This window comes from Eschrichtius robustus, chromosome 5, assembly GCF_028021215.1.
Source record: "Eschrichtius robustus isolate mEscRob2 chromosome 5, mEscRob2.pri, whole genome shotgun sequence".
In the NCBI taxonomy this organism is placed as follows: domain Eukaryota; kingdom Metazoa; phylum Chordata; class Mammalia; order Artiodactyla; family Eschrichtiidae; genus Eschrichtius; species Eschrichtius robustus.
This window is the reverse complement of record NC_090828.1, coordinates 13,765,652-13,789,147: the sequence shown is the minus strand read 5'-3', so window position 1 is coordinate 13,789,147 and position 23,496 is coordinate 13,765,652. Positions and strand designations below refer to the sequence as shown.

The following is a 23,496-nucleotide window of genomic DNA, read 5'->3' as shown; positions in this document are numbered from 1 at the left end:
AATGGAGAAATAAGACATCCCAAATTTCTATAGGATAATGAATTACAGTTATCCTAAACCTTGAGAAAAAAATCCCCAAACAAACCTTTGTAACGAACCAACTATCCAACCAACCAATCAAAAAGCCACTAAACATTCAAAACTCTACAAGCAAGCCATGACATCATCATCATACTTGGATGCTCCAAAGGAATGTTGTCAACGGCGATATCCAGGCTTCCAGGAATGGTCTGCGTTTTGCTTATTCTGTCAGCTCTGTGAAAGTATACCAGCATAGAAACACACACACACACACACACACACACACACAGTGAATTATTCTAGTTGTCTAGGAAAAAAAACAGACAATGGTAATTCTGAGCTTTGATAAGGATAAACAGTGGGACCCTAAACGATCTTGTGAATAATTTCATTTAGCTAGTTTTATTTTGAAAACTAAAATTTATGTGATTTTGCAAATAAAAATTAAAAATCAGGGAGGGGTCAAGTTACAGATATTCTGAAGAATGTTTTAAATTTATTTACACCACTTCAGATAACATTTATATGGCCAAACGAGTGCAATGTAAATTGTTAGTTTTGGTAAATGGTAAATATTTAGTTTTTGTTAACAAAAAGTACTAGTATTTGAACTGATTTAAATGATTCACTTTCATGAGGAATTTTAAGAAGTTTTGAGAGCAAGGCTGGTCTTTGCCACAACTGCTAAGTGGACAGTTTGCTTTTTCCCTCTTCACCAACAATCCAGGAGGACAAGGGCCCTTTCCCTGATCCCTAGTAAGTGTATGTAGACCCTTCTTCACCACCTATCCCTGTGCCCACAGTCACTCTAATTCATGAGTCCTTGACTTTCTTTTCCTCCCTCTTTACTAAAACCTTCTCCCCTATCTTCTTTTATAGTAAGGTGAAAGTTGCTAAGAACAGTTTCAAGTGTTACCCCTCTCAGGAAATCTACTTCGAGAGGCAGAATAGTTATAGTGGTGGGTCAGAGCCAGCTCTTCCCAGCCTGTGAGAGCTAATTGTTATATTTTCAGTGATTTTGCCTGCCATCTGTAAAACACAGTCATTATTAAAAATGAAATTATATTAAACAAATTACATTAAATACCAAGGTAAAAAGTACTGAAAATTCATCACTTAGTAATTGTTTTACTACATGGTGAGAGGACCCATGCTCTTGAGGTTATTTACATCAATCTGTGTGGTGGAAATGTTATCTGATGGTGTGCACATTTCTTTCCAACTCCATGTTTGGCAAAACCCCATTGGTAGCTTGAAATCAGCAATGGGAGGAGAATTTACACCATAGAAATTTGCCATCAATACAAATCAGGTTTTTTCCTCCTAGAGGGTCAGTGGTAGACATTTATCAGCACACTACTGAGAATAAATGTCATTACGTGTGAGGCATCCATGAAATAATTTAATGTCTCACCACTATGGCATTGGGTATTCTAGATGCCCTCTAAATGCCATAGTGATAACTTTCTTTGCTAAACACCAGTAACATGGGTTTTGTGACAGTATGGTCTTCTCCTGTTTTGCCCATTCCCTTCTGCTCAGTGTTACAACTTTTCAGGCTTTAGTAAACTTGGAAAAAAGTAAAGAGGAAAAGCATTCTTAATTTCCACTTAGTGGATATAGGGGTTTTCACCATGAAGTTTGATAAGGGGAAGGAAGGTCTCCCCGTGTAAGGAGTGGTCCTGTAGAATCACAAAAAACTAATATTGGTTCAATTCCACTTTTATTTTGCTTCCTAAGGTTTATTTTTTTCCAGAACAAAAAAGAACATTGGGCAAACTTCCCTTCTAGTTAAATAGAAATACATCTTCTATTGAAGATACAGAAAATATTAATCATGCTTGTTTCATAGTAATATATAATTTTTGTTTTGGATAAACAAAATTAATTGATAAGGAATTGTTGATTCTTAGATGGGAGAGGCAGAGAGTTAATATTTGGGAAAGGGGCAAAGGGAACAAGGATCCTGACTGTGTCAGGGGACTAACAGTTTAAGATAAGCCACTTGTCATGAAAGATCTTACCATCATCAGATGCTGAATATATGGTGATTCATTTTAAAAATGTTGTGACTTTTATGTTTTCCTTCTTTTAGCTCTAACTTCCATTGTCTTTTCCAAAAGCATTTGAATGACAGAACTATTATGAATTATTGTATTCACAGCAATTAATTGCTCTGTGGTGTTTCATACCTATTCTAAAATCCCCTAACACTCCTCCTATCTAGAGGTGTCTATATACCCTTCACTTGAATCTAGGATCTGTGACAGTTTGACAGTATATTATGGCAGAAATGGCACTGTGACAGTTTCCCATCTTAAGAAACTGGTAGTGAACATTTTCTGTCTGTCCCTTGGGACACTTTCTCTTAGAACCCAAGCCATAGCATCTCATGGAGAGGCTCCCATGGAGAAGAACCAAGGTCTCCAACCCACAGCTCCAGTTGAGCTTCCAGCCAACAGCCAGCACCAACTTGCCAGTCATCAAATGTGCTATCTCAAAAATGGATCCTCTGGCTCCATTGGACCTCTTCCAGCCGATGCCATATATAGAAGAGACAAACTGTCTTCACTTAGCCATGTTCAAATTATGGACTCAAGAGAAAAATAAGTGATGTTGTTTTAAGCCACTAATTTTGGGGGTGATTTGTTACATAGCTATAGGTAACTGACATAGTTTAATGTCTCACACTCCTTCCACATCATTCTGGCAAATTTACTCTTAGGGTGTCATTTGGGCATATGAGAGGTCATCTGCAAAGCATCTGCTTTCTGGGGTAGTATGGATATTTGGGAATCTGGTTATCGAGTATTGTTTATGCAGAGATAACAAATCAACAGCAGCAATGTAGCTGATTCATGTTAATTTCAAGAGTATCCAAAACATCCTACCTTCTATAATCTGACACTAGTTTAAGTAGGTCCTCAGTTGAAATCTTGTTGCTTTCTTGTCTATACAATGGTGAAAATCTTGAGTCTCTGTCCACATTTCCCTGGTTGTCCTTAAATACTGATCTGAAAGAAAACAATATTTATTCAGTTTGGTATTTGGCATGGGAGGGAGGGGAGAATTCTACCACTGAACCACCAATGCTCCCCTCTTGGTATCTGGATATTACTTACAACGACGTATTTTTAAGTTGACTAAAATGATTCAACTTCCCATTTATAATGGAAGAAAGTCCAGGAACTTACAAAATAAAAAGACATGAAAACTTCTCAGAAAAAAATTTCACTTATACACTGTATTTATTATCTTCAATTTCTTATTTTCAACCTGGTATCTAAAGTGACAGCAGCCCATATTACAACTACATTTATTTATGATTTGGTAACATGTCAAAGCCATAGAGTATTAGGGGGGGTGGAGAGGAATAGGAACACATGTTATCACTTTTTCATTATTTCCTGGGCAAGCCTGGGTCATGTCAGTTTGGGTGGTGCCGTTAGAATTTATGAATAGTGGAAAGCGTATGAAGTTGTGTATGTGGGTGTAGAGAGCCAGACTCTTGAAACATTTTCATGGAGATAAATGTGCCCATGTCCTAAATTTTAGGGCAGAGACAAAGATAAAATGGAGAACACCTGAATGAGCATTTTGTATTAAATAAAGAGAACACTGTGAACCTGAACCATTTATTTCCTTCCTTGATCCATTTCAATGGGACTATATAGATTTAGTTAAAATACATAAATTGTTTTCATCCAAATAATATAGTAAAGCCGGGCAACACTTCCTGAAAAGCAAGTATACATAGCATGCTTAATGTTGTTTTTCTTCCCTGTAATTCATCATACTCTGTGCCTATCAAAGGAAAATTAGACCTATGTGTAATTCATTTTTCTTCAATGTTAGAGAAATGCTGAATTTTTATTTCTTCTAACTTAAGGACCTTAATGAGACTCTTTTACTACTCTTCACATTAGCCAAAGATTTCAATACACAGGCTGAAAAGGCCATTTAAATGGCTATCTGATCACAGAGCTTTAGTGTCAAATCATTTAGAAAATGGGCCAGGAATTTATCAGAATGATATTTTTAGACTCCTTCAACCTTTCTCCTCAGTTTTTCTTCTGTGAAGTAGTAACTGAAGGAAAAAAGGGCCCCTATCAAATAACACTGGGGGAGGAAGAATGAAAATATTTAACTTGAAGACTATTTTTATTTAAATATTATTTAGGGCTTGTGTTTGAGTGTGTGACATTTTTCCAACATGGGAGAAATTTAAGTTGAGTAGTATTTAAAAAAAATTTAACCAGTCACTTCAAATATATCAGTAGACTTGAGTTGTATCACTGGCTTTTGCTCTTATCCGCAGCAGCTCTGTCCTGGAAACAGCTCACTTACATTGGACACACCGTGAAGAACACATCAGCACAGAGAAGCACTGGTCACAGCACTCACACTCTGTCCCTACTCGATAAATATGGAAACTGGCAGGACAGCAGAGAACTGATTCATTTACACAGATGGTTTCAGGATGGCTGGGACACCACGCCCTGTTCCAAGTGCCAGAGTTGTGCAATGATCAATGTGCAGTGAAGGTCTCAGAGCCATGACATTTAGAGTGTGATTGATTGAAAAAAAAAAATGTGGTGTTTAGCCTAAAGGAAAAGAAGCTTAGGTATCCCTGAGAGCTTCATTCATAAGCAGCATGAGGGACTTCCTTGGCGGTCCAGTGGTTAAGATTTTGCCTTCCGATGCAGGGGGTGTGGGTTTGATCCCTGGTCGGGGAGCTAAGATCCCACATGCCTCGTGGCCAAAATAACAAAACATAAAACAGAAGCAGTATTGTAACAAATTCGATAAAGACTTTAAAAAAATATTAATAAAAATAAGCAGCATGAATAGCTGTGATATATAGAAAGAATTGGGCCCATTTTTTGTGGCTTTGGAAGACTAAATATAAAAGTGTCAAGCAGTTTAAAAAAATGTGTGTGTGTGTGTATATATATATATATGAAGAATTATCTAATCATTGGAGCTATAAAATACAGAAAGAACCACCGTGGGATGCACTTGAGTTTTTGTCACTGGAAGGATTTGAATAGAGGTTGGACAACCATTTGTTGGGTGTTGTTGTTGTGCTGTGTGCCTTCTATAAATGTATAGAATGATATAAGAATGAAATTTTTATTTTAGTCTTGTTTAATTTTAAAGAAAATCCAGTTTTTTACTCAGTTCCATTTGGAATGTTGCATGGGACAGAGAAAAAGGAATCAAAAAGAGTCCTGTCCTGGATTTAGGTACACATAATCCTGGGGGTGATACACGTGGAAAGAGTTTGATTTAACAACATGGCACGTTTGTAAAGGTTGACTTTCTCCTGAATCAACGAGCGTACAATGCCCTCTGTAGCCATCTGAGTGCATTCTGTTTACCTACCCCAAATATAACCTTTTTTGCTATAAAATGGTGCTACAGCTGGTGCCCAAAATAAGAACATGCACCAAATTAGTACATGTTCTAAATAAAATGTTCACAGTGATGAGTATTTGTGTGTTTTGCAGCTGGTGGGATGACTGGATCGGGTAAAAATATGATTGTAAGCTAACTGTCAATTCTATGCTTTTTAGTGGCAGTTGATTTTACAGGCCAAAGCGTTTTAGAGTCCACTCAAAGCTATGTCAAGAAATAAGCTGCAATCGAGAAAATAGAATAGAAAGGAAAAGGAGCCAGAGAACCAGTGGTATCAGTAGGGTATTGGAATATGTCAGTAGGCTACCTTATGTCAAAACGACATGAGTAGCAAGAGTCCTTCTCTAGTTTGGTCAACATTTATTTGAAGCAGTTTCCACACTGTGGAGGGAAAATTAAAATCTTCTTTGGTTGGATCTTGTACTTGATTTTGTGGTTAGATATTCCAAGGGGTCTAACGTGAAATCTTGAGAACTGTACTGCTAATCATTTTTCTCAGTTACTAGAGATGTTTATGTAAATCATATATTTATGGGCACACATTGGTGGTGTATACTGTTTCCTGGTCTACAACCAAACCAGTGATCAGGCATTCATGCAGCATGAACCTGTGGTTTTGTTGGCTTTCCTGCCCTAGACATAATTACTTCAATAGTTGGTAATATTATCAGCCTCCCTAGAAACTTCATCTATCTTTTCTCCAGCACATTTGACCAACACAACTTCAAAGTAGGGTTGTTACTGCTTTTCCTAACTGCTCAGGTTCTTTCTATAATGGGTAATTCTTTTACTTCTTTCTCCCACATTATTCTTCACTGCCCCAAATTTACCTGAAAAGGAGACTTGTTTGGGTGGATATGATCGCCACAGGGACTTTTAATAATCATATTAGACTAATGGTTTCTAATAATGGCTATCTTTTATTGAGTAAATATCTGTACTTGTTAATCCTTGAAATAGTAAATTAGGTATTAGAATTCCTCTGTATACATTCAAAAAAATTGAGACTATAAGTTCTTGCTAAATTCACTGGTAAATAGAGTTGAGATAGGGAACCCAGCTCTGGCTCTAAAATGTCTGCTTATAACAATACTCAGAATCATCCTCAATCCTTAAAGAGAAAATGTGTTCACTATTAGAATTTTGCTATACTGGAATATTTCACTTTGCAAAAGGACATCCTGCCTCTACCCTCTACTTGCCCCAACTGATTATCTTGTGGGAACTGAGAATACTTATCAACATGAAAAGTTTGACCTGCGAATTACAATTAGTTATCCTTTTTCTTGAAACTTACAAGGAATAAAATGAATTAAGTTCATCATAAAGGGTTCAGTATTTCTAAATAATATCTTTTATTCATGCAGGATATCCTAGCATTAGTTGTCCCTGTAGGGAGAGATATTAAAGGGAGATAAAATGATATATATGATCTACTTTATGACAGATGCCTTTGTACTTGTGATTGCACTACTGTTCACAAGGCAGTCTTGTTAGTTTCATTCTGCAAATGGAGACCCTGAGACTCTGAAAGGAAACATGAGCAAAGCTACAGTCTATAAGTGGTATCTGATCTGGACCATGTTTTCAGATTCCTGGGCCTGGTCTCTTCCTCCTTAAATTAGAGGGCTGCCTTAGGGCAAATTAATCCCTAGAGACTGCATGAGTCTACCTTGGTTTACCACTGCCCTTAATTCCACATTCCTCCTCCCTGTACCTAACTGTCTCCAACTTTCAAAAACTACATCAAAATTATGAAAAATATTGGTGAGTTTACCCTGGTTATGCACCACAACTGGATACTGTGAGACCTGAAAATGGCATAATTAACTAGTTCTCCTGGATTTTAAAGTTATTTGCATTGGGGTATAATCAACATTCAAATTGATACCTAATAGGCTGCTTTTTTTGTAGCACTAATGAACCTTTTTTAGTTCATTCAGACTTTCCATTGCTGACCTTTTCCCATATGTCTATGCCAGGCACTTCCTCCTTTAAGAAATTCATGTACTGATAAAGACACAAAGAGACTGACAAGGACAATAGTAACTGATGCTTAAACAGATCTGAAAGGCATTTTTTGTTCTTTATGCAGAGGTTATATGTCCAGGTGGATGGTTCCACCATCAGTGTCCATGTAACTCAGCATTTCTATCAGAGAGTCAACTGGTACTGAGAAATGTGGCTATGCTAATCAGTACCAAAATCAAAGAGAGTTCAAATGATCAATTTGACGGTTTCATTTGAACATCCATATATAGACCCGTGTTTTCTGCACAGATGAAAACATGCAGCTGCATAAGAAATCACAGTGCTTCCATCTGAATTTTATGCGCACCAAACCCTTGGGACTGATAAAACATCAAGAGTTTGTTAGACCAAATCTACATAATAAAGAAGTTATGACTTGGCTTTGATCCTACCAAGAACCCATTGCATACCTGGTCATGCATACACTGTACACATGTCATGGTCCCAGTCTACTATGAGCTGGCTTGCTAAATTATCTTGTAAAACACATGTTTCTGGGGAGCTCAAGGTATTTTTGAAGATGAACACACTAGCATTCTTCTAGGTGTTGGTATGTTAAAAATAACAGGTAACACAGACATGTTCAAAAATGAAGCTTTCAATGCAGACAATAAATGCACTTTATTCTGTTGGTTGCAATCGTCAACCTACCTCACCGCCCAAGCAAATGGCATGCGGTATTTCCCCAACTTGCTGCAGAACTGCCTGTTGGATTTTAGTATCTTTTGTGCATACTAAGGAAAAAAAAATAAATATAAATGTTGTTTAGAACATCACTGTACAAACAGTCCATGTAAAATATTAATAAATACTTTTCCATGTTATATTGAAACTCAGTAAAATTCCGTTTTACTGGCCCACAGATTCTACCTTGTAAAGAGACAAATGATATCCTCTGTGTTCAAACTATTGTATAACGTTTTCTTTCTTTTTAGTTTAGAAATTTCAAATGTAGAAAACACCCTTATCTTGGAATACCAACATTTTTTCTGACTTAAAAGACCTTAAAATATTGAATGGAAAGAGTTATAAAATTTACATTCAAAGGTTGTCCTGTATTTCTTTTTATTTGTTATGACAGAGGTCAGCAAACTTGTTCTGTAAAGAGTCACACGGTAAATACTGGATTGGCCTAAAAGTTCTTTTGAACCAACTTTTTGGCCAATCCAATATATAGGGCTTTGCCGGCCATGTGGTCTCTGTCTCAGCTTCTCAGCTTTGTTGCTATAACAGGAAAGCAGCCACAGACAATCTTAAATGAATGAGTGTAACGTGTTTCAATAAAACTTTATTTACAAAAATAGGTGACAGGCTGGAGTTGGCCTGCACTCCATAGTTTGTTAAACCCTGAATTAAAGCATTCTCATAAATATGTTAAACACTCCCCTAAACTGTCACACACCCTCAAATTAAATTATTATGCATTATTTTCCCAATATACTTCTTTGTGTGGATAATATAAACTTTTTGTATTTATTTTCTATTAAAAAATAATGTTCAATTATTATAGAAAATATGGTAATTGAAAAAAGAAAGCAGAAAAAATGTCCTGCAGTCCCACCATTTAAAGAACTTATGGTATTTTCTTTCCTCTTTCTTTCTTCATTTAGGTGTTATTATAATTTGGTAAACAATTATTTTACTTTTTCACTTAGTTCAGCATAAGCATTGCTGATGTCTTAGTAAACTGTATTCCCTTGTTTTCAGTCAGATTAATCCTAACTTTTCATTATCGTTAACACTTTAGTCTTTGGGGGTTAAAGTTTCATCCACATTTAAATTTATTTCTACCAATAGAGTCTCAGCAGAAATTGCAGGATCAAAAAGCATAAGCCGAGAATATATACTTTAAAAATTTCCTGTTTGATACTCATTTCACTAACAAGGGAATATTTCAAGACTTACATTTATCAAACTTGATAATTCATCAAGGAAGTGTGATTTTATTTCTTGAAAGTAATTGAAATTATTTATAAAAAGATCATGCATTACCTTGTTGGAGTCTGGATTTTTAATATAAGGTTCAGCACCACTTGCAATGTTTCCCATCAGTACTTTTTCGATTTTGGCCACCAAAACAATTTCAGAATGTGGATTGCTTACAGAAAATATAGCCTATGTACAAAGAAAACAGCTAATAAGCATCTAGGAAACCACACTGAAGACATTTACAAAATTCTACTTTTTTAGAGTACAGCTTTAAGGGGGATTTTTATTTGGAAAACTGCTCATCTCATGTAATCTATTGGTAAGAACGATGGAACAAGCATTTTCCCTCCCATGATAGATAAACAAAAGTGCAACCTGCTTTGGAAATTTTAGCCATTCCTCTGGAAATCCCTTGACATGAGGTTCTTCTGATTGTCTTGGAGTGACAGTGTCTATGTTTCCATTCTCCAAAGCCACGGAAGCCCCTGAGAGCATCTGCCTGACAGCAGTGTGGTTTAGATCCACATGGAAATCAGCAGAAATCTTCCTGCTGTCTCTGAGGTCATAAAGTGCCACACTCACAAAAAAAGGCTCAATCTTTGGAGAAAAAGAAAGAATTGGTGGTTTTGACATAAAATCATTACACAGGGGATAGCCTCCTTAAGTACATTATTTAATAAGGCAGTAGATAAAATACTACTATTTATATATAGTAGAATATTTCTATATATAATATGCTATATTATATGTCATAGATATAATACTATATATTATATTGCATATATTATATATTTTATACATAACATATAAAATACAATATTTGTAGGAAAGTTCCCAGAATCCCTTCCACTATCAGGTTCCTCAGATCCCAGAACTGTATTTCATTGGTTTCTACATTCTACTTTTCCTGCCAAATATTCTTTTTCATACGTTGTAATACATGTATGATTTAACCTTTCAAAACCTTCTAGTTATTTCCTTTACTCTCTCAGAAATATCTGCAATGTCAGTATCCCTGATGATGCCTCATGATCTGACTCAGGTCATGCTTTTGGGGGCAGTAATACCCCAGTTTGACATTTGATTTTCATAGTTCATTATATCAATGGCACAAAAAGTCAACTTTCCCACCACTCCAGGTAATGTTAACCTAAATATTCTGGTCTTGTTGGCATCTTCCAGTTTTCTCCATTATAACATCACCATTTTCCCTTTGGTAAGTGATTAGCCTTTTTGGAAATATTTTCTGAGATTACACCAATGTCCTGCTACTCATCAAACCCAATCCACCATTCATAACTCCCACTGGAACCAACTACCGCTATGATGGCTACCAATGGTGATCTTCTAGTTCCATCATTCTTTCTACATTTATTAGTCGGTACTTTACGGTAACAATGAGCTTTCCTTTATCCCTCATTTTTTATTATATATATATTTATATACACATACACACACAAATGTACATATGTATATGTATGTATAGACTCATGGATTGCTATTTTATTCAATAAATTTCCATCTCTTACTATCGTTATTTATAGTGATACTCGACTTGTCTCAGATTTGGCTAGAGGTACACCCTTCAGTGCAGCTCCTGTGTCTTTATGGCAGGTCAGCATCATTTTTGGAGCACCTCTTTCTTTGCCCAACAAGATGTTCCAGGCTCTTCCTATACTTTCCATGTCCCAGCCATTCCTCCAAAGAGCCCTGGTTCCTGTTAGTGAGGGTGACACTTAGAAGCCAAGATCTGGCTGCTTGCTATGCTCATTGTTTCTGGAACACACACATATATATACATGTACACAATATTCACAGCTACAATGACTTCTCTACCTCTATCACTACATGAATATTTATTAAAAACTCATGGGTTCATGTCATACCTCCATTTCCAATCCAAATCCTCAAAGATTCTTTCTAGCCTTTCCCTTTTTCATATTTGCAAGTATTTCATCCAATAGTGAAAAACCTGCCTCATTATCATTAATTTATTTACTTATTTGTTCAATTAATTTACTCATTGTTCAAAGTAACCAGTCTCCCAGCCACAGTAGTCATCTTCTCTAGCTATCTCCTCTGCACCAGCCTGCACAGTGCCCCAGATCCTGACAGATCCAAGGGCATGGAACCTCTGCGCCTCCACGTGGCTTTCTCCCCCGCATCATCTGGAATTCTTATGCTCACTCAATTCCAAGCCTCTGTGTGACTGCTCCCTTAACCTCTTACTACCATGCTAGGAAGGAAGAGGAAGATGTGAAGTAAAGGGAAAATGCGAAGGTAAAGGAAGATGGAAAGGGAAGGGAAAGTTTCTTGCTTGAGTTTTAAAGAAGTAGAAATTTGGTAAAGGGGAAGTTATAAAGGGCTTCTAGTAGGTTGAGTGACATGGGCAAAGTCACAAAGGCATGAAAAAAACACAGGTTTAGAGTGAGATCAGAGTGGAAACAAAAAATTAGGATGTGTTTGCAGAAGATACATTTGAGAAACGTTAGGAAGGTACAACCAAAAGGCTTGGAAATCCATTGCATGTGTGCGTGTGTTGGTTGGTTGGAGAGAGGGTTCACAGGGGCATGAATAAAAGAAAATTCCCAGGTTTGGGGCTATAGGAAACTAAGTGAATGACAATGCCATTCACTAATATATAGGATGAAGATACAAAGATGAATTCTTTAGTACAGAGAATCCTCTGTAGGACATTCCAGGAGCAGTTGGGTATATGAGTTTTGAGTCCAGTCAGGGAAATTGGGCTGGAGATCTGAACCCAAAAGATTTGGGGATGTGGGTGCCTATTCAAGGCATTAAATAAAAAGAAGAGAATCAGAATGGCATCCTAGGAAATATGAACATGCACAGGATAGAGACTGGAGTAGGGAAAACAGCTTATAAAGGAGATGGGGGAGTGGAGAGAGATTTTTAAAAACAAGCTACTAAAATTTTTTTAATGCTGCCAGAGTTATCACAGACACAGAAGAAGAAAGATTTCAGAAAGAAATAATTTTCAACTAGAAAAATGTCAAATGCAAGAGAAATTAAATAAAACAAGGACTGAAATAAATATTGGTTGGCCAAAAAGTTCACTCAGGTTTTTCTGGAACATGGAAAAAACGAAGGAACTTTTGGGCCAACCCAATATATGTATATGTAATTATATACACAGACATATGTACATAAATACACATATGAATAATTATATACATACACATATATGTAAATACATACATATGTAATTAACTACAGGCTTCTTAAAATGAATATACTTATAAAAAGTTTTTAAACTTTTATGTTACTTAATTTTGAATTGATGCCTCTCATCCACCAGGATTCTGTGGATAAGCAGGTTATACACAAAAAATACACTGTGACCAAGTTCATCACTGTACAGACTCACTCATGCTGTGGATTTTGCTGAATGTTTAATAAGTATCTTGTGTTCTCTGAAATGCAGGATTATGGCTAGTTTATAACAGGGGTATTAGTTTAATTCCTTAATATTAGCAATACCTGCCAGCTCCCTTACTGTTAGAATTACACATAAAATAAAATTCAACACATTATTTTTTAAAAATAAGACAAAGTGTAAAAGTTTCATGTTTTACCAATTTAATTTAGTTTAAAAAAACTCTTGGTTTGTGGCAGTGGTAGTCTGCTAAGAGTTGAAAAATACAAAATTATGTGAAAATAACTCAGGTAGGAGCCCCAAACACATTGAAGGTCAAAGGAAAAATATCCTTATTGAGTTTTTGTGAATTGCTGCCTTTTGATTTTCATTTCTGCTTCGTGAATGGAAATAAATTACCTACTTTGATAATCCATCAGAAATTAAAGCTCATATGGTGCTTCACTTATTTTTTCCAATCCACCTTTTTCAACTTAAATGTCACATCTTACCTTTTTTTAATTGTAGTAAACTGGCTTTACAATGTTGTGTTAGTTTCTGCTGTACAATGAAGTGAATCAGCTATATGTAAACCTATATCCCCTCCCTCTTAGACCTCCCTCCCCCACCCCCATCCCACCCATCTAGGTCATCACAGAGCAGTGAGCTGAGCTCCCTGTGCTATACAGCAGGTTCCCACTAGCTATCTATTTTACACATGGTAGTGTGTATATGCCAATCCCAATCTCCCAATTCATCCCACCCCTTTTCCCCCCCACCATGTCCACATGTCCGTTCTCTACGTCTGTGTCTCTATCCTGCCTTGCAAATAGTTTCATCTGTACCATTTTTCTAGATTCCACATGTAGGCGTTAATGTACGATATTTGTTTTTCTCTTTCTGACTTACTTCACTCTGTATGACAGACTCTAGGTCCATCTACATCTCTACAAATGACCCAGTTTTGCTCCTTTTTATTGCTGAGTAATATTCCATTGTATATATGTACCACATCTTCTTTATCCATTCATCTCATTGGACATTTAGGTTGTTTCCATTTCTTGGCTATTGTAAATAGAGCTGCAATGAACATTGGAGTACATGTGTCCTTTTGAATTATGGTTTTCTCAGGGTATATGCTCAGTAGTGGGATTGCTGGGTCATATGGTAGTTCTATTTTTAGTTTTTTAAGGAACCTCCATACTATTCTCCATAGTGGCTATATCAATTTGCATTCCCACCAACAGTGCATAATGGTTCCCTTTTCTGCACACCCTCTCCAGCAATTATTGTTTGTAGACTTTTTGATGATGGCCATTCACATCTTACTTTTTGAATTACCAGCTTTTCAATAAAGGGTTGCTTAGTAAAGAACTTTCAAAGCCTAACAAATTAAGTCATAGGTTTCTGATGTTTAGAATTCTGTACTTCTCTTTACAAAAATTCAAGAACATGGCATTTTAAATGTAGCTCAGCTGTGAAGCAGTTTTATTAGTTCAGATTTTTGGAATCAATTTCTGTTTTCAAAGAAATATTTTATACTCTAAAACCATCAACTTGAATTTGGTTTTCAATTGACTGAATAAAAAATTACATGCTGTCAAGTATTGTTTCCTCATCATGAAAAAGTTCTTTTAGGGTGTCTTTTTAGAAGCTCATTCATTAAATGCTATTGAATTGTTGGCTCTTCAGCTACTTGGAGAAATATTTCAATTAACTTAAAAGCATGCTCACTGAGTTAAAAACAATGAATTTAAAAACAGCGACATTAATGAGTGTCACTGAATAATCACACAAAGATTTTTTAAAACAATGCCACTACATATAAAGTTGCAGTTGAGTTCAGGTGAGGTTGTTTTCTCAGTTTTTTTACATTATTGTTTATAAGCACTATGAAATTATTCTTAAAATTCTTTTCCTAGTTTTTAAACATTTGTATCACTGTAAAATAAATTAAAAATGATACAGACATACAGAGCACTTGGAATTGACTTATTCCTATGGCCTGACAGATAAGAAAGGGCTCACAAAAGCTGCTCTTTGAATTGCACACGTTCTCTTGCCTGGCGAGATTGGCCCAAATACACACATTTAGCTTCTGAATATGGGCTTTAGTATAAAGATACGAAGCCATGTGGAAGGAGCCATATGCCCCTGGCACTGGAAAGAAAAGCCCGTTATCTTTGAGTTTCCGTTGCTAAATCTGAGTTTTTAATCACACTTAAGGATGTACCTGGTCAAAAAAAGCACTTATTTTTATTTAATAAAATTTAGATTAAGTGACATTATAATTTAGGTTAAATTTTCCTGATATTTCCAAACATAGTTTCAAGACCTAAGCTTCTAGTTTTTTTTTTACTCCCGAATGAAAGTACGTTCTGATTACTCCTCTAACATTTTCACTCCAAGGAACTTTTTTCTGCTCTCGTCACCCTCCATGTGGCCACATCTACCACGCTGCTCTCTGGCTTCGTGTTATTCAGCTTCTCAGCACCATTCCACATAGCTGACCCTTTCTCTCTTGGCATCATGACCCACTCTTTCCTGGCTTATCTCTACATCAATGACCATTCCTTCTGATTCTTCTTTGGTCACTTCCCTATTCATCCATTAAATGTTTCCTACACACATAGAAATTCCTACATGATTGATTCCCTCTAGGTCACTGCCTGTACCAGGCTTCCAAATTTGTATCTCTGTCCATGCCATTCCCTTGAGTTCCAAACTTGTATTTGAATCTGCCCACTGGCCATCTCTATTTGGATATCTAATAGGCTGATTAAGCTTCACATATCCATAATGTACTTTTTGGCCTGTATCCCCCAAATCTGCTCTTCCTCTAGTCTTGTCCTCTTAGTAATGGCACCACCATGCGTCTAAGTGTTTAAAGCAAAAACTAGGGACTCATCCTTCAGATTTCCCTTCCCCTTATCCTGTATATGCAATGTATCTGAAAAAACTGTCAGTTCAATTTACAAAACAGCAGTCAAATCCATCCATTCCTCTCCCTCCTCCTTGCCAGCCCTAGCGCAAGCCATGATGTGAACTATAGTAATAGACTTCTAACTGCTTTCCCTGTTCAGCTCTTGTTTCCTCCAATCCATTCTTCTAATGGGATGTTTTAAAAACACAAATTAGATCACACCATTTTAATGTGCTTTAAACTCTTGAATAGCCTCCACTCACACCTAGGATAAATCCAACTCTTTGCTACAGCTTATAAGACCCTACCTAATCTTACCCTGTACTGTTTCTCCCACCGCATCTTGGTCTGCCCTTCCCCTCACTATCTCCTTTCAGTTCCCAGAACTTGCCAAGACTTACCTGTCTCAGGGCATTCACACTTGTTCTTTCTTCTGCCTGGAATCTTTTGCCCTGACCTGACATTTTATCCTTCTCAACCTTTGGTCTCTGTTCAAATGTCACCCGCTCAGAGAGGCCTCCCATGGCCCCCCATCTACAGCAGCCTTCTTTCCAGTTCCTCTGTATCACATCTTTCTATATTGATTTATTTTAAAGAACTTTGCACAATGTCCAATTATCTTGCTCATTTATTTGTTTCCTTATTTACTTCGGTCCTTTTCTAAAAGAATCTAATCTTCAAGAGGCTAGGGACCTTGTTCATCTCGTTCCCTGTTGTTTCTCCAGTACTTAGAACAAGTCTGGGTCTAATAGGTGCACTGAATAAATATTTGCTGGAGAATGAATAAACTCAATTTCAACTACTTTCAGTCTCACATAACCTAGTGCACAGTTACAGTTATAAAATATGAGGAAGCTTCATTTTGGAGGAAGATTCTTACTGGCAACAAATTTCAATTTTAGCTTACTTGTCAACAAGAATCTCACAGGTAACATTGAAAACATCAATACCTTGCACGCATTGTATTTACAAATTTCAAAGCAATTTCCCACATATTAGAATAACAGTTAATATTTAATGAATGCTTACTATGCGCCGGGCACCATATTTAATCTTCACAATGGCTATTTGAAATAGTATTACTATTTTCCCCATTTTCAGAACAGGAGGCTGAGGTTAAGCCACTTGCCCAGCATGGAACAACTTGTAAGTGGGAAAGTCAGGCATTTGTCACTTGATTCTCCTCATTCTCCTGAGGTCGATAGCATGTACTGTTGTCCTGCTATTACACCAGCAAGAAGGAGGCTCAGACAACCAGTGAGGTGCCTGAAGACCCAAGGGCTGTAGGTTACAGTCTCTCGAAAGAGTTCACCCATTTTGCCAGCTACTCACTGTCAAACTAACAAGGCTCGTTTTACTACATCATAAATAAAGGCATGTACGGGATTGTGTGTGCAATCTGCAGAGAAAACTTAATGCTGCTTCTACCTTCTAAAAGCAAATGTGGCTTGTATCATGGATCTGGAAATAAGTTTTCTTCTTTAAGGTGAAAGATGACAATTGGGGGATGCTTTATTAGAAATGCATTAGCATTTGCAAAGAATGAAAGAATGCATTAGCAAAGAATGAAAGGGAACACATCAATATATTAACAATGATATTTGATGTTAGGATTATGAGTGCTTTTTATTTCCTTTTTTATAGTTCAACCTTTAATAATATTTATGCTCACAAAATGTCTCCTTCCTACACATACATTTACAATTAGTATAGAATTGTCCCTTAGAATACTGAGAGCGAACTCTCAAGAGAGCTCACTTGGTAAGAAGAGGACTCTTGTATGGATTTAATGAGCACAGTGATGTTTCCCAAGTATCAGTGAAGCACCTTTTTTCCCTCCCATTTACATGTATTATTTATTTAATATTTATATAATATTATTTTACTTGATTCACTAGTTAGCCTTGTCGTAAGCAGTAGTAGCTGTGAAATCACAGGGTTGATTTGCTCATTATAAATATTCTCTAACATACATGAAAATTAACATATAAATATTAAAATAAAAATATCAATTTAAAAGCCATCTCAAGTTCCAAGAAGATACAAACAATATCTTTGGAAACTCTGAACCACTGTGCTGATTTAATGGAAAGAACCCTAGAGCATAATCCCTTCGATACTTCTTTAAGTTAAAAGGGAAATTTTATGGCAGTATATTGACAATTCCACTTCATAACTTGTGCATTTTTTCATGCAGAAAAATGCTGTCAATCATACCCTTGGTACAATTGAGGGTGTGAACTCAGTGCCTGGAAAGATCAGGAATTGAATAAAAGATTTTAACGAGGGCGGTGTGATGTTGGCTGATCCTATAGGATGTAACAGAAGAGAAACTTACATTTGTTACCGGATCATTTTCATTCTCTGTAACACATCCCTGAAGATTTAAGTTGAGAGCTTTACAAATGATCATGATTCTCTTGGCAGCTTTTTCTTCAAATGGTTTGATCACAAACTCAGGTTCTAAAAGATCCTTCTTCTGAAGTTTCAAGCTCTAAAAAAGTTTGGAAAGTTCTACTCAACAAACACCCGTCATAAGAAAAGAGATTCTAAATTATAAACCACAACTGTACAAATCAAGTTCATGTCTGCTTAGAGAGAAATCCGACTTACATCTATATCTGGATCCAGCAAGAACAGATTTAGCCTCTCCATGTTTCGAGTTGCTTTGACAATCTCTTCAGTTTCTGTGAGGTACTACAGAGAAAACTGTGTTAGTTCTTAGTATCTAAATAGCCAGAAACTTACAGCCCAGCTCCATCCACATGGCCAAGAAATAGCCCCTTAGTATCAGCACTGCTTTAATATCATCCATTAACACTCCACAATCTTATAGAAACATGCTTTTGTTTTTTGACTGTTGTGTTTCTTAGTCTAAATCTTAAAGCATTTATACCTTTTCCATGAAAGCAATAAACAATAAGTAATTCGAATTTATTTGCATAGAAAAATGTCAGCTTTTTTACTTTTGTGAAGTCTGGGTGTAGGTTGTTCTCTGAAGAATCTGTTTCCTCCGGTGTGCATTCACAAGTTATAGAATTACCCAGGGAATCTTGAAAAGATACACCAAGACTGGGTTATTAAATAGTCCTCATGAATCATTCATTTCTCTAGCCTGTGACATATAACAACTGGGTTAGACTCAAGAGCGATGGGGGATGGATATTGGTGAGGAGATGCCTTCACTGTGTCCTGGCTCTAGTATTCCGTATTGTTAGATGAACTGGGCCTGGAAATCAGATGTCCTGGTGATCATTTTGGGACACTCCCCATGACACCATCCTGTGTCCATAAGAACTCTGGACCCTTACAATACTACATTTATACTTGAGGTTGTTTTGTCTCACTTCATTAATGCATACTAAAGTTTTCTTATATATGAATATATTTTGGATAATTCTGATTCTTAGCCCATCAATGTAAAACCCACATTCTAGCTTCAGTTAAACTCTCTAAGACTCTGTAAACATTAATATTCTAGTTGATTATTATTAAGTAAATCATGAATGTAAAACACTTACTATGATATTTAGCAGTTGTACTAAAATCAACCATAATTTTCTTCCTTCTTATCTCATGACTCTCTCATATGATACATAGACTGTCAGAACTTAAAGACTTAAAATAACATATCATGTGTCATGAAAAATGTCTTAAAGTAATTTTCCTTTAGGAGTGACTGACTCTGAAGGTGAACTTGTCTTCCATGCGGCTATAGACCTTTTTCTCCCCTACTTTTCATCCTTTCTTTCCTCTCTTGTTCTCTTCTCTTTGCCTAGCCTGGATTAGAATTATATGAAGGAATTAGGATGGGTAGGAAAAAAAAAATTTGTCTTATAAAAATCTCTAATACCATGCAAAATTTATGGAACTTCCACAACTAGGCTGATCTCAGTGGGGTCAAAAGCACACGTGAAAGATGCCTTTCAACTAAAAGGAAAGAATGCATATTTGCCATTACAGAGTATAATGTTCATTAATTAAATTTAATGAAAGGCTATAAAACACAGAATCTCCCCTCTAACACCGCATCAGACATGGGTATATTTTTAATACTGCTGACCAATGGTTCCTAACATCATTTGCTGGATGTCAGCCTCAAAGCATTGCCAGGCAACTCAAACTCATACCTCTGTGTGGTGACTCTCACTATTTGAGTAAAAGTAAAGGTTTACGGGTGATTTCCTGGAGCGAATAGCTCAGGGTTGGAAGAGCTAGACCTGACAGCTACCAGGGTTAGGAGCAGCTGAAATGAACCAAATGCACAGGTCGCACGTCGCGAGGGAAGGGAGGTGGGTGTGTGTGCGCTCACCCAGCCCCAGATCCGTGAGCTCGGCGCTCCTCCTGCCCTGAGGGGGCCCCTCAGGACTGATCTGCAGGATTCGGTTGAGGGTGTGGATCCATTCATCCATATCTGACTCCGTTTCAGCCGCCAGCACAAAATAGGTCAGGTCATTCATTTTCAATTCAAAGGCATATTTTCTTAGTCGGTTATTCTGTGGCATGAAAAGAAAGAAAAACACCAGACACCAAGTCTTAGAGAGTGGGAGACGTTTTTTACAGGGTCTTTCCTCATGAGTAGGTGACATCAAGGAGATCTTCCAAAACAGGACAAAAATTTAGCTGGATGAGAATCATTTCGTTTGGTTTCTTTCAAGCCTTTTTGTACGGACAGGTATTTTATTTATGTTTTTCTTGATTGGATGAGCAGGCTGGCTCAAAAATTTCATCTTCAGGCAGGTGGAGGAGTATATTCTAAGCTTCTTCAAATAGCTGCTTTGAGTTGCTGCCTTCAGTTTCTCACCTTGTGTTCTGTCTACAACTCACTCCAGTTGGGTTTTTGACCCCATCCTATCCCAGAGGCAGCACTTGCCAAGAACACCAACAAACTCTATGCTGCTGTACTACCCAAGGACATCTCTTTCTTCATATCTTCCTTGACCTTTCATCAGAATTAACACAGTGGCTTCTTGAAACCCATCTCTCTCTGGGTTTCTCCATGACTACACTCTATTCTAGTTTTCTTTCCTCCTGAATGGCCACTGCTTTTCAGTCACCTCTACTGGCTCTTCCTTATCTTGGTCACTTGTCATGCTAACCTCAGCTCTGCCTTAGACTCCTTTCTTTCTCATCTGGTCCAATGGTTTTAAATGACAGCCATATGCCAGGGACCCCCAATTCCTTTCTCTGTCTCTGGCTTCTCCACCAACCTCCAGACTTTTCTCTAACTTGACATCTCTACTTTGCATGTTGTGACCAACCCACGAGGCTTTGTTCTAGTTCCCTGGATGTGCTCCCATCATAGGCTTTGTTGCTGCCACAGAGGCCTGAAACAACCCTCCCATCCCAATCATGATGCATGTGTTCACACACACAGCACGAAGTTTGCCCTTCAAGTACTTACGTGACTTGTATTCACTCTTCAGACCTCAAGTGAAGTTACCCTTGCTCAGTGAACCTTCCCCAGTTCCCCAGTTAGGACAAGGTTCTTGTCCTCCGGGGCACTCACAACAACTTGGGATTACATGCTTATTCACTTTCATTTGTTTATTTGAACAGTATATTCCTCCCTTACATCTGCCTCCATGAGAGCTGGGTCACGACTCTGTCCTGTACCAGGGCTCTCACATAGAAGGATTCAACAGCAGTGTGTTCAAAACAGTCATATCTTATAAATGAGACAGAAGAGGTTCTTATCCTTGGGAATGAATGAATGATTGAAGAAATGAACAAACAAATGAAAAACAAAGATTCTCTGTTGTGCAGAGAATTAAAATGGTCTGATGCGATGAGTAGCTACTTTAGATTGAACTTTCACAGAAGGTGAAATCTGTAAAAAGAAGTGAGCTGTTTAAAGATCAAAGAAGCACATTTAAAGTAGAGGGAATACAAAAGCAGATTATTACAGCAGTTTTATATATTCCTGCCATGAGATTAGAAATATAAATGCAAAGTAGAAACTTCCCCCGATGATATGAACTAGGGTTATATAACCTGCAGTGGCTGTAAGAATTTCTGAAGATATTCCACCTTTAATTCACTCCTAGGTACCTCTGATACAAGTATTCAACTCTTACCCACACTGTTCTAAAGCCTTTAGAGAACTCACAACTGTAATAAAGCAAAACCTACACAATTAAGATAAGTAAAATATAAATAATAGTAGAACCCTGAGATGAGAGCGGTACTACAGTGCGGGGTTGCGGCTAAACATCAGGGTATAAATTCTTTCTGAGAACAGGATTGCTCTTTCTTGGTGGCAAGAAAGAATAATTTTTAATATACCCCTGGTAGTGTTCTCTTTCTTTGGGAGGCTCTTAAAAACTTCCCCAAACGGTGTTCTCCTTTCAACTTCCACAACAGTACGGTTACTACTACAAACATGACACTTACTAAACATTTGCCATCTATATACCTGGCACTGTGCTGACCATTTCACAGTCACCATTTCATTTAAATCTCATAATAACTCTATGAGAGAAACTGTATCATTCCATTTAACGTATGGTAACATTGAGGCTTGGGGAGACAAATGAAAATATGCTTGGGATACATGGACAGCAAGTGGTGGAGACAGGAAATAATCCCTTTATCCTTTAACATCCCCTGAGATGACCCGGCACAAAGAAGATGCTCATCAGATGCCGTTCTCCTTCTTTGCCACCTGCCTGGCACAATCACACACCAAATGGGTAACCATGGCCTGGGATGTTCTGGTTTCTGAAAGGAGACAGCGGGGCATCATACAAGACTCAAGAAAAAGTAAAATTTGGGAATTGAAGGAGAAAGAAGAATTAGCTAAAAAGCTAACTGTGATCCTCACTGTGGAATCTCACAGCTCAAATGGCACTTTCTAGACTCTGCCAAGGACAAGCTCTTTGCTCGTGCCCATACTTTCGTATTATTGTCAATTTTTATTATTTCTTTGCCCTGTAATGACTCACTTGCAGGCTGCCATTTTCAATCGCCCATGAGCCTGATAAGGGCAGAAGCTCACTAGTTACCCTCAGTGCAGTGACAGTATTCATTCTTAAAGAGGTTCTCTCATGTTTACATTTTGTGCTGGGCAAAAACAGACAAGGTGTTGGAACAGGGGAGATGGGTGTTAACCAATTAATCACCCAAGTGTGAAATTGGAAGATAAATGTACTTAACTTTTGTATGAATGTATTGAAGAAGAGGCATGAAGTCAAGGTATAAAAATTCTTTTTGAGAACAGGATTGTTACTGCAACATGAGAATACTACTTTTATTTTTAAACATCTTTATTGGAGTATAATTGCTTTACAACGGTGTGTTGAGAATACTACTATTCTTGCAGCGCCCTCTGTGTTCTGTGAGAGTACAGAAAGGATGACTTGACTAGTAAAGGACCACAGTTGCATTTTGAGATCATTTTGGCTGCAGTGTAAACAGAGGCGGGGTGGTCGCTGGAAAGGCAGTGGCCCCTACCTGTCCTGTGCAAAGCAAACCTCCAGGTAGCTTCTTTAAGAATGCAAATTCTTAAAAGCTATGCTTGCCCCATGAGGAGTGGGGCAGACTCCCTCCACACACCCTCCCACACATTTCCTGGGGTGCTGAAGAAGGAGGTCCATAAAACCGCCTGTGACCTGCACTGACACAGTGGGTTTGAGGGCAAAGACAGATGGCCAAGAGCAGGTATAAAAGAGAGACACGTTGCTATGATAGTATTGTATCCTTCAAAAAGCAACAGGAACAGAAATAGACACTCAGGAAAGAACTAGAAGTGTCCAGAGTTCAGAGCAGATCTAAAGCATCTGAGCATAGCAGAATGCAA

General features: G+C 37.4%; 1 protein-coding gene across 13 annotated transcripts in view; it reads right to left on the bottom strand.

Annotated features, from left to right (window-relative positions):
* Positions 1 to 23,496, bottom strand: part of DOCK10 (dedicator of cytokinesis 10) — a 279,437-nt gene that overhangs the window by 81,175 nt on the left and 174,766 nt on the right. For all 13 annotated transcript variants that reach the window (XM_068544330.1, XM_068544331.1, XM_068544335.1 and 10 more), the window contains exons 8-16: positions 20,011 to 20,194; positions 18,665 to 18,750; positions 18,312 to 18,395; positions 18,037 to 18,192; positions 9,775 to 9,996; positions 9,463 to 9,585; positions 8,122 to 8,204; positions 2,913 to 3,035; positions 176 to 255 (exon numbers count right to left, since the gene is read on the bottom strand). In XM_068544330.1, the coding sequence (XP_068400431.1) occupies positions 176 to 255; positions 2,913 to 3,035; positions 8,122 to 8,204; positions 9,463 to 9,585; positions 9,775 to 9,996; positions 18,037 to 18,192; positions 18,312 to 18,395; positions 18,665 to 18,750; positions 20,011 to 20,194 (1,141 nt within the window). The remainder of the gene's footprint in view (positions 1 to 175; positions 256 to 2,912; positions 3,036 to 8,121; positions 8,205 to 9,462; positions 9,586 to 9,774; positions 9,997 to 18,036; positions 18,193 to 18,311; positions 18,396 to 18,664; positions 18,751 to 20,010; positions 20,195 to 23,496) is intronic.